The sequence below is a fragment of the Nestor notabilis genome, unplaced genomic scaffold, assembly GCF_000696875.1.
Source record: "Nestor notabilis isolate BGI_N333 unplaced genomic scaffold, ASM69687v1 scaffold3286, whole genome shotgun sequence".
Classification (NCBI taxonomy): Eukaryota; Metazoa; Chordata; class Aves; order Psittaciformes; family Psittacidae; genus Nestor; species Nestor notabilis.
Genome location: NW_009931327.1, coordinates 104,454 through 121,691, shown reverse-complemented (window position 1 = coordinate 121,691; position 17,238 = coordinate 104,454). Strand labels below are relative to the sequence as shown.

Sequence of the window (17,238 nt, the reverse complement as noted above, 5' to 3'; positions counted from 1 at the left end):
AGGAATCTCCAGACAGCTGGTGAGCAGTCACACTGTCTGGAATGCCCGGCTTTGGGCTGGCACCATGACCAGTGTCGCTCCCATCTTCATCAGGTTGGTGTAGTCGACTTTCTTGGGCTCAGTTTCTTTCCCTTCTGCCTCCCTCTGGCTGTACTGGGGAGGAGTTAGATGGGGAGTAGCTTCCGTCGACAAAGTCCGTTGGCTGCGAGAGGCACTGTTGGCTGTCGACCTGGTTGAGGAGGAACCTGAGCGCGAGCTCCTGGAACCAGAGGAAGAGGAACTGGGCTTGACCAGATGGGCCTTGGGTGCCTCTGCATCTTCTCTGCAATCAAACAGACAACAGGGCTCAAATACCACGAGAACACTTAAGACATTCTACCAGACTGAATTGCTGCTGCAATAAGTTGCTTATTGAAGCTGCAAATCGCCAGGACGTACTTGTCTGGCAGTTTGAGCATGTGCAGGGCTTTCTGAGTTCTGTGCTACATAACTTTCCGGACTGAATTCCTTATTGCTCTGCGGAACAATTGGTTGTATGGATTTAGAAGAGGCGCTGCACACGACTGGCTCTTTGTGTGCAGCTTTGAGGTCTGTGGAACAAATGCCAAGTGTCAGTGCAAACAGTACAGATAGAACTGTCTGCTCTGCAATCCTTACTCATAAATGACAAATGACCGAGGCGGGATTGAGACTGGTTCTTCTAGTTAAACAAAAAGAGATGTGGGCAGTGAAAGAAGTGCAAGAACTGGGTCCAGAGACACAGAGGAGGTAACAGTCATTCATAAAAAGGCAATACAAAAGGCTGAAGCTCAAACTAAGATTTGAAAACAAAGAGAACAGGAAGAAGGGAAGAAATCAGCAGAGACTACTTCCTTGCTAGCAGCCTTACACCCGGCTGAGTAATCAGCTGCTGAATGAATATAGAGATGCCTAACGGTACATAGATGTATGAGAGCAGGCAGTCTTTTACAGCTAGAAGGCTGGAACAAGGCAAAGGGGTTCTTCCAGGGCAGGAACAGCTAAAACTCATTCCTGGAAATATCTTTATCCCGGGCTTTCCTTCCTGAGGAGTTCAGGCTCAATTGGCTGGTGACCAATCTCTGCTCAGGGGAGTTAAGCAGCAGAGCTCACACGCATGTACCAGATGAGTTCAAAGAACATGCGTCAGCATTCTTGGTACACCCACTCAGGGTGAGGCTTCTTAGCTCTGCACACAGGGGATGTTTCACCCTGAGCTATATCCAGAAGCACAGTTGTTCAGAAGACTCAAGAAGGACCTGCCTGCCTCGTAGCATTCCCCACAGGAATTGCCATTGAAAAGACAAAACCAAGCAACCAACCACCTCTCAAAACCACATTCAAGTGGGTTGAATTTAGTACTTTTGGAGAGGATTATGTAAATGCTTTAAAACTAATGAAATGGCAAGTGTGAGACAGTATTTTGTTGAGTTTTATGCTAATACATCCTGGGGGGAGGGGAAAAAAGAGATTTTCATCCATGTAATTTTCTGGAATTTCTTCACAAAGTTTCTCGCAGTCAAGAAATTTGTCACTAATGTTTCAGGGAGGCTTTTAAAGCTTTTTAGAGCAACCTTAAGGCACTTAACACCCAGATTACTTAAAACTGTAGTGAAAAGATGTGTGAAACTGAAAGAAGGGAGGGTGGGAGATGGGCGATTAAATAAAAGGCGTTACCTGATTTCATTTGGTGCCTCCTCTTCCTCATATCTCTTCTTTTCTTTCCTCCTTATTGTCAGCCTCACCACAAGGAGAAGGAGGGAAAGTCCCACCACCACACCACAAACTGCTCCTGCGATCATGCCGATATTTTGTGCATCTATTGCCCAGAAACAAATGTGTTAGCTGGTAAACTCTCACTAGTGCCATATGGTCAGATTCTAGTCCATAATACAACTGTGTATAAATCAGAACAGAATATATTAGTCTATTTATTGAGGCGTGTCTCCACACTGAGGTTGAACCAGTTTATCTTCAGGCATTGTTTCTAAAGCTGAGCTAACAGTGATAAAGGTATTCACCTCTGGAAGGGTGGGATCACAAGTGCTTTGCCTTTAGCTATGGGTCAGAATTGAAATGAGGAGAAAAAGAGATCTCCGAGGAATAATTCTCTCATAAGAGCGCAGAACCACAGACAGGACAACTCACATGTGAAACAAAGCACCGAGCAGTTCCCTAGAGAAAGAAGAGTGTTTGAACTGCAAATGTTTTCCCATGGAGATTTTTATTCCCTCCAACTCATCCTGAAATTATTACAATCCACTTCAAGAATGAATTATTCAATTTGGGGGAAAAAAGTGATCCGAGGGTGTAGAGAGGACGGAACAAAGAACCACACTGTGTAAGGTATTTTTCATTCAAAACAACAAAGTTAAGGGAAGAACACTTCCTAGCATATATATGGGCCCTTAGCTGATGCTTTATGACAACTTCTTCTCCTAAGAGTGCTTAGGTTGGGTTTGGCTAGAAGTTATTTCTTTAAGGCTTGTCCCTATGGAGGGTTTAGCAAACCAAAGCGAGGTTTTAAACCAACTCAGTTCAATTGGCATACAAGTTGTATGGATGCTTTTACTTCAGATGGCTGAGGCAAACAGGTTTTCCCCTTGCTACGTGACCATATTCCAGTTATTTCAGGCCTGGCTGGGCAGCAAGATTCCAAAGCTATGGAATCTCCAAGAGCCTTCTCCATTAACAGTCTTATTACAGCAGTTCCAGCTCCTGCTGATCTCCCCTGAGGCCTGCACATAAAAACCTGCTAAACTATGGTTTGGATTGTCCTCAATGTGGTGCTAAACTCCACCCGTTTCCTTACCTAGACATGGACACACCCTTGATGGGGTTAACCAGGTAAAACACTGATTTTAATCTCTGGTGTCCGCAACAGAGTTTATTAAGTCTGGATTAAACCCAAATTATGTCAAAAGTTGCTTTTTATTCTGCACATTACTTCACATCAAAGTCAGCCTTTCCAGCTGCTTGTAGAGAGTTTACTGTCCCAAGCGCAAGACATATGGAGTTTGGAATTGTAACAATGGAATATTCACACAGAGACTTTATACTCGAGAGTAACCTCATGCAATCACTCCAGCTAGAAGTACCTTAAAATCTGGGGACTCTGGAACCTCTCCCTCGCTATTTTTCCCCTCGTGTTTCATTAGTCCTTCTGAAACCCCAGATTTCTATCAGACCTGCCGAAATGATGTATTTACCACTTTGAGTTATACAGAGGACTGTCTGCAAACCGTAAGTGCAATAAATGAGAATGACTTCATGTGATTGAAGGATGAAGGGTGTGGCAAAGTTCACCAGGTGAGATGGGACAGCATCATTGCTCATACAGTGGTGCAAACACTAGTTATGTGCCAACACTTACGCTGTACTGTCACCTGAACAACACAGGTTTCTTGTCCAGCCTCGTTGGTGGCAATGCATTGGTATAACCCTGTGCTCATCTGCGTAAGATTCTTCAGTAGGACTTGCCCAGGATTAGAAATGTCTGAAACAGGAAAACCAACACTGGGATTAAGAAAGAAAAAGACCAGGAAAGCTTAACAGTGGATAGCACACAGAAGCACAGATTGAACTTCCAGATCAAATCAGTTCAAGAACAAATCAATGATGCCTCACTTGTCAGCCTTCAGCAAACACTAAACAAACTCCTATATGCACTTCCTTGTCCAGCTGCAGTAGCAAGAACACTGTTGTATCATTGCTTGTGCTGCCACCAAGGGATCCCCATTTAAAAAGCAGTCGTGTGGCTGTACATGAGCACGTACATGTGGGTGGTTATCTAGTTTTGAGTGTACCAAGAGCCCTAAGAGGAAATGATCTGACTTACTGACTCTTGATGTAGGCGGGAGATGCTCAGCTCTCTCTTCCTCATTTATGCGCTGCCATCGGTAGGAGATGGGGGCAGTGCCAGAGGCAGAACGGCACTGCAAGGACAGTTCCTTGCCTTCCAACAGCTCCCCTTCTAGCCAGCACTTGGGCTTGGAAGGCTTCTCTGGAAGAAACAGAAGACAAGTCATGCAAATGCATCAGACTGTTTCCTTAGTGAGAACCCTTTCTTTGGCAAAGTGCGTAACTTAAGCAGCTTCCAAGAGCTGCCTTCTTTAGAACACATTAAGGAATGACACCAGTGATGTTTATTAGGGGACTTTAGCTGCAACTGTGTGCAACTCCATAGTCTAAGAAGTAGAGCTGGCTGGTTTAGACATAGAAGTGACACCTTATAGTACTCTGGGGCAGTTTGCCTCGTGGATACTTGCCTCATTGGAGCTGTATCATTGTGCTCCTATTCTAGGTACTATTTAGAGAACATCCTTTCCCTCCCCCTACTTCTCCATTTATTCCTTCTCCCCACAGCATTTGGCAGGCCACAGCACTTCTTCCACAGGAAATGCTAACCCCAGCAGCTTATTTGTCTCCAGTGACTTGGATCAATTTGGGGTCCTGGGACATGAACCCAGAGTCCTCAGCAAGGGATCTGGATCATCAGCTAAGCTAGAATATCGGCTTGAGCATAGATGGTCATCCTATGAGATCATGGAGATAACTTGGAAAGAACAGTTCATATGATTTTGAAGGCAATTACACTTGCCTCAAAACAATTCTTTAGGCTCTTCGTGTGTCCTGTCCTTTGCCAAAAAATGCAAAGGCAGATACAGAGTTGGACAGTGAAACCTGATCATGACACGTCTTTGTGTATTTATACCCTGCTGAAATAAATCTCTTCCCAGGAAATGAGTGTAGTGATTTTTTTCCTTTGGAAGAACAATGAAATGTGCTTACCTACAACCTTCAGGGTGATGCGAGCCCATTCGTACTGCCCAGCATTTTTAACCTTACATATGTACTTCCCCGCATCACTGGACTGCAGGGATATGATTTGTAAGGATGCATCTCCAGCAAGGAAGTTGGAAGTGAAGGAAACGCGCCCTTTCTGTTCCTCATTCAGGTCATCATAAACACGGCCCCCAGAGTAAGTGATCACCTGAGGAGCAGAGAAGGACACTGTTGTGTCTATGTGTCATGTATACAGCCAGCTGTAATTTTACTTTCACGTGGAACAACAAATCAGAGCCTTCCCAGGAATTGCAGGCTAAGGTTCTGCATGGTTAAGACACTTGCTAAGGGGCACATAGGAAGCCTGTGGCAGGGTGGAAAACTAAAGCTGCATTTCAAGTCAGAGACTGATATATAAACTGTATTTATGCTAGAGATTTATATTGGTGGTGTCAAAATAGGTGTCAGCTTGTGTCACAACATATAAAAACAGTCTTTAATCTTGTCTGGTTTTGGCTAGCTAATTTAAGTTACTGCAGACCTGACTTTTGTAAGTGCTGAACTACTGTGGTTTTTCCTGAAAGCAAGGTTTCAAAAACTGGGCCTAAAACATCCAAGGTCATATATGAAAGTCTAAAGGGCGATTCTGAAGTTTATCCGGTGATGAGTGATTATAAAACAGTGTTAAAGCAAACTTGATTGTGACACAACCTGTTCCAATGCAGCATACGTGAATATCAAACAACTTCTCTATGTTGTAAATCTCTCTCAAATTTGTATTTTCTAAACACTACTTCATCAGAACTACCTGCAAAGCTCAGAGAAGTCTCTTTAAATCAATGGATGCTGCTGATGTCAATGCAGAAACAAAATGATTTTCCTACCGCTTTCTGTACTGTTTCGGAGATGTGCAGCAGCCACTCGATATCCAGGCTCCCTTGCTCCAGGAGACCCAGGCGGTGGTGACAGGGCAAAGTCACGTTTTCTTCAGCCACTCTCTTGAACTCAGTCTGAGCCTTGGCCAGCCAAACGGAGCAGGAAGCTGTAAGACAGTGGTCAGAGGCCAGGATTAACCGCGCAGCTCTGCACTGACAAGTGTTGCTAGCGTAGGTTTTGCTGGCTCCTTCCTCGTTTGCTTCATAGAAAACCCAACAGCTTGGCTTCCTGGACAGATTGCAGCTGATTAAAGGGGACATCTATAGATACACAGGCAGGCAGTTTCACACTAATATTTAAGCATGAAGAACAGATGGCTTCACACTCCAGAGCTGTCAATACTAAAGTTGCACCCACCTCCTCTATGCACTCAAAATTGCAGATAACCTCCTTGGTTTTGCCTTCACCTTTTATTACCTTAATTTATAAGCACTACTTCCATCCAGAAGACCTTCAGAGCCCGTGGTTTCGTTCCTATGTCAGTCTGACAAGGCTTGGAGCCCCTTTCTCTTACCCAGGATGATGTTCCTTGTGTGCATTGCAGCACTGGAAATAAGAACCCAGCCTGGGAACAAGTGTGTTAAGAATAAGAAAAGCACGATACAAGTAGGCCAGTGAAGCGTCTTTGAATAGCAACATGAAAAAATCGGAAATTGTCAAAAATGGTTAGTCAGGATTTAAAAGTTAGAGAAAAAAAGTGAGAAATTGCCAATCTGAAACGCTAGAGGGAAGCAGAGCCTTTGAAACGTTCGCCAGGAACACCCAAAAAAAGCATGCTGCCTCCCTAAAACCCGGACCAGGAGACAGAGCCCATGATGTTTAACCAGAATTGCTTTAATCATTGTGAAACTCAGTTTCTTTCTATACTGCATGCCTGCTAAAACTGAATAAAATCAGATTGATCCTTCGCTTTGCCCATCTCCAATTTGAGAACACATGGTAAGTTCAAACTCAGTTAAAACTGACCCAGAGGATGAGAGGTATGGGAAATTAAGGGCATTTAGGTCAGGGATCCCCCAGGTTTGCTGTAACACCAAGCAGATTTTCCAACCAAGTTTCCTATGGAAATTTCTGGGGCACAAATCCCATGTGCTTGCTGTGTATGAATCTTCAGAGTGCAGTTGGGTTGTTCTTAAGTTTTGCTGTGCAAGAAGAAAGCTTAAAACCACTTCCTTCTCCATGAAATGAAGTGAGATGAAATATCTTGCTGCTTGGACTGTGAACCTGATGGACACTGGGAGAGTTGGCAGCACTAAGAAGTCACATGTGTGACTGAACACACAATGCTGTGATTACATAGCAAGATTACTGGCAAGAGTATAAGCAGCTCTGCTTACATAGGCTGATTTGTTCCTATACTTGTATTTAAGCAATTTAGGTTCATAGGGGGATGAACAATTACATTTACTATGACAGTTCCTCAGCTTTTTCTGCTGTTTCAGGACTAACTTTGGTCTTAGAAGATCTAGTCTGTTCCTACTCCCATTCAGATCTAGTTTTTAGAGTGACCATCTCTTAGCTCCTGAGCTTCTCATATTTAACCAATTCTTGCCAAGCACTTCTATGGAAGTTATCACTACTGTGTGCACATACATATGTAAAACATATACATATATAAAACACATACAAAACAGGTGGAGTCCTGCAAAGCATTTAGTTGTCCTCTACTCCAGTGATCTCTGCATAACTTGGTGAGAGTGAAAGCTTTGCAGCCACATTAGCTGCTTTCTTTAAAGGGAAAACTAATCCAGTTTAGCACTGGATTCGCTAGTCTGAAAGCTCCATCTGCCAAATACAATTATACATTCTGCTTAGGATGAACGCCTGCTTTCTCCCACAGCCTACTTTGCTGCAGGCCGCCTTCATTAACACGCTGACACTCGCTAGATGGCTGATCAATAAGCTTAATTTAAGCACCTCACTAGTGAGCATTCACATCACATTTGCAGCGTTTTCAAAGCCCTGTGCCCGCAGAGCACTGAGGTTTTGTGGTGTTCTACATTTTAAAGTGTAATTTTACATTAAAAGCTTTGATGATGATTATTAATCACTTTGTGGGAGTATAACAAGCATCATGTTCATTCCTCCCTGGCTTGGACAGACTGGTTTTACAGACAGACTATTTTAAGGAGAGCTCACAACTTGGTCTGCTTCTTGGTGCCCCCAGCAAATACGCTCTGGGTTTGAGAAAGAGCCCTATGCCTATAAAATAGCCTTCTCAATGGGAGAAAGAAGAGGGAGACATCCAGTGAGATAAGGCATATGCAAACAGGTATAAGGAGCCAATTGCCCATTGAGCCAATAACCAGATTGCATACTTCCCCAAGATGTCTGGTTAAAAAAAGCCCGAACACGTCCTTTTAGTCCTTATTATATCTTTAATAAACCCCACAAACTTCCACAAGGAAATCTAGTTTTTGCAGGGTTCTAGAGAAGACCCTCACTTTATTTTACCTTTAGATATGTGCTGGAGTTCACAGCATATGCCTTAGAAAAGGGAAAGAATTAGACAACATATCCAAGTCCCCTCTAGGTTAATTTACATATTTTAATATTAAATGAAGAAAAAATGCCCTTTGAAATTCTCTTGTGTTTGCGTAGATGAGAAATGAGATTTTTCTCGTAGCGTTTTTACCATTTATTCCCCCTTTCAGTTTAAGTTTCATTTATATGAGTACTAAAGGAAAGCGTCTGCTTATAGGCAGCCCCTGACAACAGCAAACACCTCCATGTATTGGCCAGGAGTGCCAAAACTTGCTCCTGGTGCACAACCGGCTCCATCTCCGTCCACACGGGGGCAGAGCCTACCCAGAGTAACGCCTAAGGGCTGGCTCCGGCAGACAATAGCTGCTTTTCCCACAAGTGGGATCCAAGAGCCTCGCTCGGTAATGCCACATGTATGCAGGCTCCGCGGTTCTTACCCCAAAGCACCTCCTTCCCTTCCACATCCTGCGTGCAGCTTTTGATGATGCAAAGAGCAATTCGGGAACTGCTTCTCTCAGCTTTACTCAGACCTCACTCAGCCTACATCTCATGGCTTCAGGAGCCTGCTTGGTTTTCCCTGCGGAGCAGGCACACTAAGCTTATTGCAACTGCAGCACTTTGAAAGCATTGGCCATGGGCCTGAGAGAAATAAATGTGCACGGCAGCAGGCTTGCTGACACACCACAAGCAATGCGATGTTCTGTATTTGGGGCGAAGAGACCATTGGAACATGTTTAAATGTTCACTCTATTGTTCTCTGTAAGAGGACAATAACTCACCCAACACCCTGCAGAGAAGGGAGAAAGATGATTGTTTTCCATCCCTCACTGATGTTTTAAATATCCAAGGAACAGAGCAACAAGCATTCCAAACAATACCACAGCTCACTGAAACAGACAGTCCCCAAGCAGCACGGGCACAGATTTACTAGAGGAAGGGCACAGACAGAGCCAGGGGACACAAAGGAACATATAGCCCCTCTCAATAACAGGCCATAGCAGATTTTAAAGCTGCTAATGTGGACAATATCCTGTAGCTTTCTCATGCAAAGGTGTCAAAGTATTTTCTAGACTCATTTCAACATTAAAAGCCTCCTGATTTTGAATGTGTATTCTAAGAGTCACCCTTTTGAAATGGATGTAGAGGGAAGGAGCCATCACTTGTGCAATGCAGCAAGTGCTGAGCAAACTGGGACTGTGTATGTGGCCTTATCACATATTAAGATCCATTCAAAGTAGTATTTTGATGTCTGAATCCTTAGTATGATCACACATACTTTCATATCCGTATTCAGAAGCTCAGTTTCTTGTCATGCCCATCCAATAACAAGTATATGTATATACACAAATGCACATATATACTAACATCAAATATACATAAACATACAAGCAGAATCAAAGCAAAAATAAGTGTTTTGCGGACATCTTTATTTGTAGGCAAATTCATGTGCTAAAAGCTAAAGAGCTGCCAGATTTAAATCTTTCATTAGGTTCAGAGCAAGGTTTGAATTAGGCAGCAAGACTAAATATAGATCATACTTTAAAAAGTAATAAGTTGTGCTATATCACTTAACTGCTGGAATTAGGAGGAACAGCCTAGAGAAGATTCAGAGAATCAAGATACAAGAAATCCATAGTGATGCTTGGCCTAAACTACACTACCTTCATTTAAGATGTGAATATCCAAAATGGGTCTTGAGACATTTCAGTTTGTTCAGGAATACCTGTGGAGTTTATTCTTTAGCCACGCTTCTTATAACTTATTTTGGTTTTTTTAATCAAAGATGATATTTGCAGCAGCCTATTCTAAGACACTGATGGCCAAGGAAGAGAAATGCAACCTGTAATTTTCCTGCAGCTCGAGACATCCTGTACTAGCACCAAAGGGAAGCAACTCAGGAAAGAAATCAGCTGCTGAGGAAAACGTACTTCCATACAACAGCAAAAGCAGGAATTTCAATGATACCCAGACGCACAGTTCATAGCACTGTCCGGATGATTTCCATTTCACCTGTGATAGGTGCTCTATCTGCTTTTGTTCATTAATATCAAAGTGTTCCCTGGGTGCAAGTGTGACAGGAACAGTGAATGGCCACTGTTGTCAGGGCACATCACATCTTGTCTGAAAGGAGAACAGTCCCCTACAGACAAGTTCTCAAGTGTAACCATCATTGTGGTCTCATTTTGAGTCCTTCTTGGGATACTTTTAACACGTTACTTTCACATCAGTGCGATTCCACTATCTGTAAATGGGGCCCTTCTGAGAAGGGCTTAAACAGTTGAAATGAGCCCAAAGAGAATAAATATTCCCAGAATTATTCAGGCTTGTAGTGTTCATCTAGCTGCACATTTGACTTGCTTCATCTTGTGCTAAAAACATTCATCCCCCTCAAGTATTTGAACCCAGTATGTCTAAATTAGGTATAGACAAGAATAATATGTTTGAGAGTTAAGAAACAAGAAGCCCAGGACAGTCTGTCATGTCGCAACTTTGAACCAGTCCTTCATGCCAGGAATTTAAGACATTTCACATCTGTTAGACGTGAAATGTACTCCAGTCTTGTAGGAAACTTACTGAACTTCCTTGTGGAAAAGCAAAAGCCCACCCCACACATTGTCCAAGGGTCATTACAGTGATAATAAGCAAAATCTGAGCGTTTTCTAATAAGCAAATTTAGAATTCTACATGCTGAAATAGGAGACAGACAACTACTTTTACGACCAAAGCATTACATCAAGTGAAACTTTGAGATGGTTTCATGACTTGGAAACTCAAATCAACTAAGTGCTAAAGACACTAAAGGCTCTAGTTCTACAGCTAAGTATTTAAAGCTCAGTAGGCCTTAAAATTAAGCTATTAAGAAACCAAACATTCCCCCCATCATTACTGTTCAGTAATGATGACAGACACATGCACATTAAGGCTTTTTTCTCCCCTTTCACTCTGTTCCCCAGTCTCCGCTGTGGATAAACAAAGACAGTGGATAGCTAATGTTGGTTTATTCCAGAGCTGTAAGGAGAACCCAAGAGGTCGCCACCCCCAGACCACACTAGCCCTAACAGCCCTAACTAGCCCTACTCTGACAGCATTTTAAGCCAAAACAAACATGAAACGGTGTCTCCTTACAGACAGCTCTTCTGCATTCTTTGCACAAGGGAGGAGGAATGGGGGTGGCTCAAGTCTCCTAAGGATAATTAACTCAGCCAAGGCTGCGCTCTGGGACATCTGCTTTCTGTGTTCCTTGGCTGGCAGAGACACAAAGGCCAAATGTCACCTTCTCCCGAGAGCTTGAGTGCTCCAAGTGACCAAGACCTGGCCCCCAGCGCATGCTGCCTGCAGCCTGCTCCCCTCTGCCTGCCTTTGATTTGAGGAATGTGGTTGTGAAGCAAAAGCATCTCAAATAAGAAACATGTGAGCTAGCAGTCAGCTCCCACAGGAACAGGCTGGCTGTGTTCAAATCAAGAGGGCAGCCTATCCCCATCCATATCCACAGAGCAAAGCAGAGGTTCTCTAATGGGAACCACATGTGCGTGGGGCTGAGGTTTGAGGAGGCTGTTGAAACAGAAAGCAAAGGGGAAGAGTCCTGCATGCTTCTGAGTTTCCAAATGGTGACGTGAGGCATTTGGAATTGAAACTGTAGAGCAGTCAGGAAGGCCCAAAGAGAACAGAAAACACATTTCACACAGCAAAGCCTCTAAGTTTTAGAGGCTTGCAGCAACCAAGCAAGAGTGCAGGACGGGGCTATAATTTGGCTGGTGATATACAGGCTCCTACCAACAAAAACATCAACAGCTGCAGAAGCAAGGGCACCAATCCTTCCCCAGGCAGGCTTGGATGAGGCAGGGAAGTGGTCTGTGGGATAACAGCAGCACACGTGTGTTTGAAAGCACAATGTCTTCACACTGCACATAAGTGCAAGAGCAAGTCTGGGTCTTACAAGTGGCCCCAGCAGCAAGGATGCAGTATTCTTTGCAGAAAACTCAACATTTCTCTAATAGAGGCAGATGAAAGACTGATCCTGCGGTACCCAGCAGCCACATCCATCTCAGGGTCTTACCTATACATTCCTAGAATCAAGCAGTAGAATTCTGTCCCTGAAAATGCTATCAGGAAGTTTGCCTTTAGCACTAACACACAGAATTGAACCCAAACCTGGAACAATATTGAAGCTTTCCATTAGCTGAGGATCTTCACAGGCCACCAGCAGCTATGTATGTACTATGGCTGTCCTTTTTCTCAGTGCATTTCCAAATCAAGTGCAACTAGGAGATTCTGGGTTTACAACCCTGGAGACCAGAGAACACAAGACAAGGCAACACTACTGCATCTTCCTATTTAGTGGTTTACAGAGTGTTTGTACAGGGGGATGTGTGAAATTCCTTAGCCTTTAATCCAGGCAGTTGTATCAGTAAAATGGTCCAGGTGCCTTCTGTTTACAGCAACAGCTCAGCTAAGCCTCTCAGTAACAAGCTGGTGATTTCAAGCTGTGTGGGTTAGATCTGCACAGAGACCTTGTCAGTACATATCAGATTCCTTGGGGGTTGAAGCACCTATGGCTGTCAGATGCTCCCTTTCTCTGCAAGCATCTCTGGGCTGCTTTGTGTACCTTACAAAGCTTGGAATTGAGGAAAGGAAGAGAACAAGACATTCCACCCCTAAACATCAGGAATTTCACTCCTTTGCCTGGTTTCCAATGTGGCTTGAAAGTATGAGAAGATGGTTTCAGTAATAATTTCCAGGGTGTCTTCTGTCTGAGGAGTGTGCTTCGGCCTCAGCCTTCCGGTGAGCCTATTGTTGCTGTCAGTTCACAGACATAGAAATGAAAGCATGCAGAAATGAAGTTATGTGCCCAAGGCAGACACCAAGCAGAATCCAGAACACAAACCAAAAGAGACAGCAACAAAGCTGTTTTCAAAACACTGTTTTCCATCCAATCTTTCCTCACCAATTTCAAAATCCAAGGAGCAAATTGCATCAGCTGAGGTAACTCTGCAAACTAGGGAGACAAGACTTGAATTGATAAAGATGCCAAATAAAGCCATCCTTGTACTGTGGACTCCCTCGTCTTTCTTATTTTGCCTTAGCATCAAAGATGTTAACCAGAAAGCACTGAACTGATTGTGCTTTTCTGCTTTGTTATAGAAATTCAACTTGGTTTAAGCTTGCCAAAGGACGTACAAGGAACCTCAGAAGATACAAGTAAACTTCATGCCTTTCTCCATCTTCCTTTCATTTTCAGCCAAGTTTGATATAGTTTTAAGGTACAGACTTCAGCCCCTGTTCAGCACATCCATGTTACCTCGATGAGATGTTCAATTGTATACTCATAATTGCACATAACATGGTATGACATCTCACTTATCCAACTACAAGCGCTACTAATATGGTACAAAATGGATGTCTAATGTATTAGCACTCTGTCACTTCTCATATTCACTCAATCTCAAAGCCTCAACTACAGCCTGCCCTAGTGCAGAAAATGAACAGCAGCAGCAGCTCCTCCCCATCACCCCTGTAAGTCTTGTGAAAGACTTTGTGAAGACATCAGACCCTGCAACACTTCTAGGATGAATACAAGGTGCAGTCCCTTGGTCTGAGCACAAGACCAGAAAAAACAACAGCTTAACTCCAGAGGAGTCATGGCTACAGATGCTGCCTGCAGCCTGTTTCTCACTGATGATATAGTAGTTAGGACCAATTGCATTATATTTACTGAATCCAGAGGTGAGATAATAGAAGAAACCTCATTCTCTTCATCCTCATCCTTGCACTGGCTTCAGTATGAACTAGAAGGAATAAAAAGGATGATCTTGCTTATCACTATGTTTCAACTCCCTCCCTGCATTTTTCCTCAAGTTTGGCACAACAGAATGCCAGCTGCAAGAAAACTGAGAACAGATACATCATCTTTTGTTTGCTTCCCCACTGTTACCAGGAGTTATGGCATCTGGACATGTACACTAAGGTCTCAGATAAGTAGAGGCGGAGCTCTGTAAATCCCACTTTCTGAATCAGAGCTACAAACTGAGCAAGTGGGGATTACCAAGGAATGCAAACCCCACTGTAAATGCTGGAAGAGACATCCAGCTGCATTTTAGGAAGCTAGCATCACACTGAGAGTTCACTAAACCTCTAGACACTGAGTTTTAGTTCACTTTGTACTGAAGAAGGTCTGATCTTGCATTTGGTGCTAAAAACGATCTCGAGCTTTTCAGTAACATTCAAAAGCCAAAGACTAGACTGAATACTATACTCGTGAGAACTTGTATTCACTTTGAGACAAGCAAGCTTCGGAAAGCACTCTCCCTGCGGAGGGACAGCTTCCCAAAGTGGAGCACAACAGCTATTCCAACTGACAGCAACACTGCACAGCTGCTGCAAGTGATTCTGAAGTTAAGAGAAGGACTGCAAAGTCAGACACAAGAAATAAGTGTTATTTAACACAATTAAGGCATTATAGATTCATGCATGTATGTTTTTTCAGCACAGCTGAACCTAAGTTATTTCGTGCACTGACAATAGCCAGAGATGGTGAAGTCTGAGGAGGATTCCACTACCCACAGGATTGCAGTGAGCAGAGGGCTGAATTCCAACCTCTGGATCCATTCCACTTGACAACAGCCTACAATCCTAAAAAGGGCAAGACTATACAATAAAGTTAAACCAACTTGATTTAAAGTAAGTGCAACAACCTAAGAAACAATGTAAGAAAATGAAGAATTACTCAAATTTTTGCTTCTATGAAGGTTTTGGAACCTTTAAAACTCTGTAGAAAAGCATGGTTATTAGTTTTTCAACTGTCTACTTACAAACATGTTTTGTTTCTTTTTTAATTTTAGTTCAGCTATAAAAAACCTTAGTCTTAAAGGTTCAAAGCATCAATTAAGTTACCATCTAAGATGCTTGGAAGAGACATAAGGACTAAAACAGAAAGCAGATCCATTTCACTTCCCCCAAAAATAGGAGCACACTCAAAGTACTGACTTTCAAATCCAATTTTAACTGGCTTTCAAACATACAGGTGGAAAGACTAAAGCAAAGCTTCAGTATTACTTGAGCTAAATAAACCCTGCAGATTGCTGGGGGGACAAGAGGAGAGAAACTATAGCGGAGTCAAACAGCTCAGTGCTGAACCACACTGAACTACTTCATCTCTAATGGTCACATCAAACTGTCTCTGTAACAGGAATGAGATCAGTATGGAGATAGATTTTCTTCTCTGCTTACCACAGGGCTCCAATGCCAGCAGCTGAAATGCTTTGTTACATATATTTTGCATGTTTGGAAATATCAAGGGCTCTGCAAAGCAATGAAATCTGCAGAAGCCTAGGGCCATTGCTAGGAGAAACCCTGAATGAGAACATGCAAGCAGCATGCCTGCCAAATACGCCTGTGACCTTTGCTCAAAAGAGCAATCTAGTTCTCCTCTGGCACATGTCCCTTTCCTAAAGTGAGGGATGCCCCAAGAAAGACTGGAGAGGCCAAGCCCTTTGTAAAAACAGGCACTGGGTATCAGCATTCCAAGAGCTGCAGTACATCATAGAGTTCTAGTGCACAAGCACAGTGTTTCCAAGATGCTGGAGTGGAAGAGGGGATTGGAGCAGGGACGAGGGTAAAGATGGGATTCAGGCAACAGCTGAACCACTCTGCTGATGAGATATGAAAAGGTCAGGCATCTTCTCAAGGAACATACTGTAAAGGTTGGGTCAAGTATACAGAATTAAGCCTAGGAGGAATGGGGAGCACACACGACCAGCTCCAGGACTCAGGACTTCCACCCTCCTTTTCAGTTTATCTAAGAGGTCCAACCAACTTAGTGTTATTCCTATCTTGTGAACAGCTGTATTTTGGACTTTGTTGTTATCAAAGCATGTGCACATCATCTTTCAGAGCCACTTTTAAAACTGCTGTTGTGGACAAGAAACAACATCTGTAGCACCAACCATTAACTCCCAACACCTCAGTTATCGGAACTGCTTTAGCCTTTGCTACAAAGGCACATTGTTGACTCACCTTGTTGTCCTGCAGAACCCATGTATTTTATCTGCAAAGGGGAAAGGACATAAAGGACAGGATACAAGAACTCCAGAGCTAGTGCAGGGATACAGGCATTCCATGGAAACAAAGATTTCAGTAGGTCTGTACAGTCTGACAAGTGATGGAAGAAACATTTCTACTGAATTATTTGGGAGACTTGGGCAGTGGGGAGTTCTCAGGGAATTCATTTAAGCTTCCCAATAGGAAAGCTGAAGCAGGAAAGGACCTCAAGCCCTGATGCAGATGTAAGGTTTCCTGGACAGGCTGCATCTTCTCTGGCCCTCACTTCTGTCCTTTTCAATTTATGTAAGAAAACCTGCATGCCTCGGGGATGCATGTGTAAAACTTGCATAGGGAACAAGAAGATTATAGAGAAGCCAGAGTCAGGCTTCTCAGAAGTACACAACCAGTGGGTGAGACAATGGGCAAGTCCTAGAATGGGGAATAATGGTCAGATAGTAGGAAAAAAAAAATCATTATGAGAACAGTCATCCACTAGACTAGAGGCTCATAGTTTGTTGAATCAGCATCCTTAGAGCTATTCAGAACTGGACTGGCTAAAATCCTGAGCAGCCTGATTCACGCTGACACTGCTTTTGAGCCACAGACCTCCAGAAATCCCTTCTGCTTTGTGCTATTCCGTGACAAGCTTGAAGTCTTAGAGCAGGAGAGACCCATGAGACTCAAGTCCCACACCCAAAAGCCTTCCTGCTTCACTGCAACTTTAGACTGCGCAGAAAGCAGCATACAAAGCTCCTCTCCCACTGCCTTGGGTGCACAGGAGCTCCTAAATACCAGGTTGATTTCAGCCACCGTGGCACAAACTGTGTACACAGCTGCTGGATCAGGGTGGTGGGGTCTTCAGTGATTAAGCCCATTGTAATGTCTGGCAGCCATCTGTCAGCCACATTTACATTAAAGCCCAGCATGTGTGGTCTGTGGGGATAACCAAGCACATCATTTATTTGATGGATTCAA

General features: G+C 43.4%; 1 protein-coding gene across 1 annotated transcript in view; it reads right to left on the bottom strand.

The window, feature by feature from the left end:
* Window positions 1-27: 27 nt before the first annotated feature.
* The window catches only part of CLMP (CXADR-like membrane protein), a 34,770-nt gene continuing 17,559 nt past the window's right edge, over window positions 28-17,238 (bottom strand). The window contains 6 exon segments of the mRNA XM_010015832.1: window positions 28-322; window positions 1,696-1,837; window positions 3,392-3,514; window positions 3,857-4,021; window positions 4,810-5,011; window positions 5,688-5,845. Coding sequence (XP_010014134.1) covers window positions 28-322; window positions 1,696-1,837; window positions 3,392-3,514; window positions 3,857-4,021; window positions 4,810-5,011; window positions 5,688-5,845 — 1,085 coding nt within the window.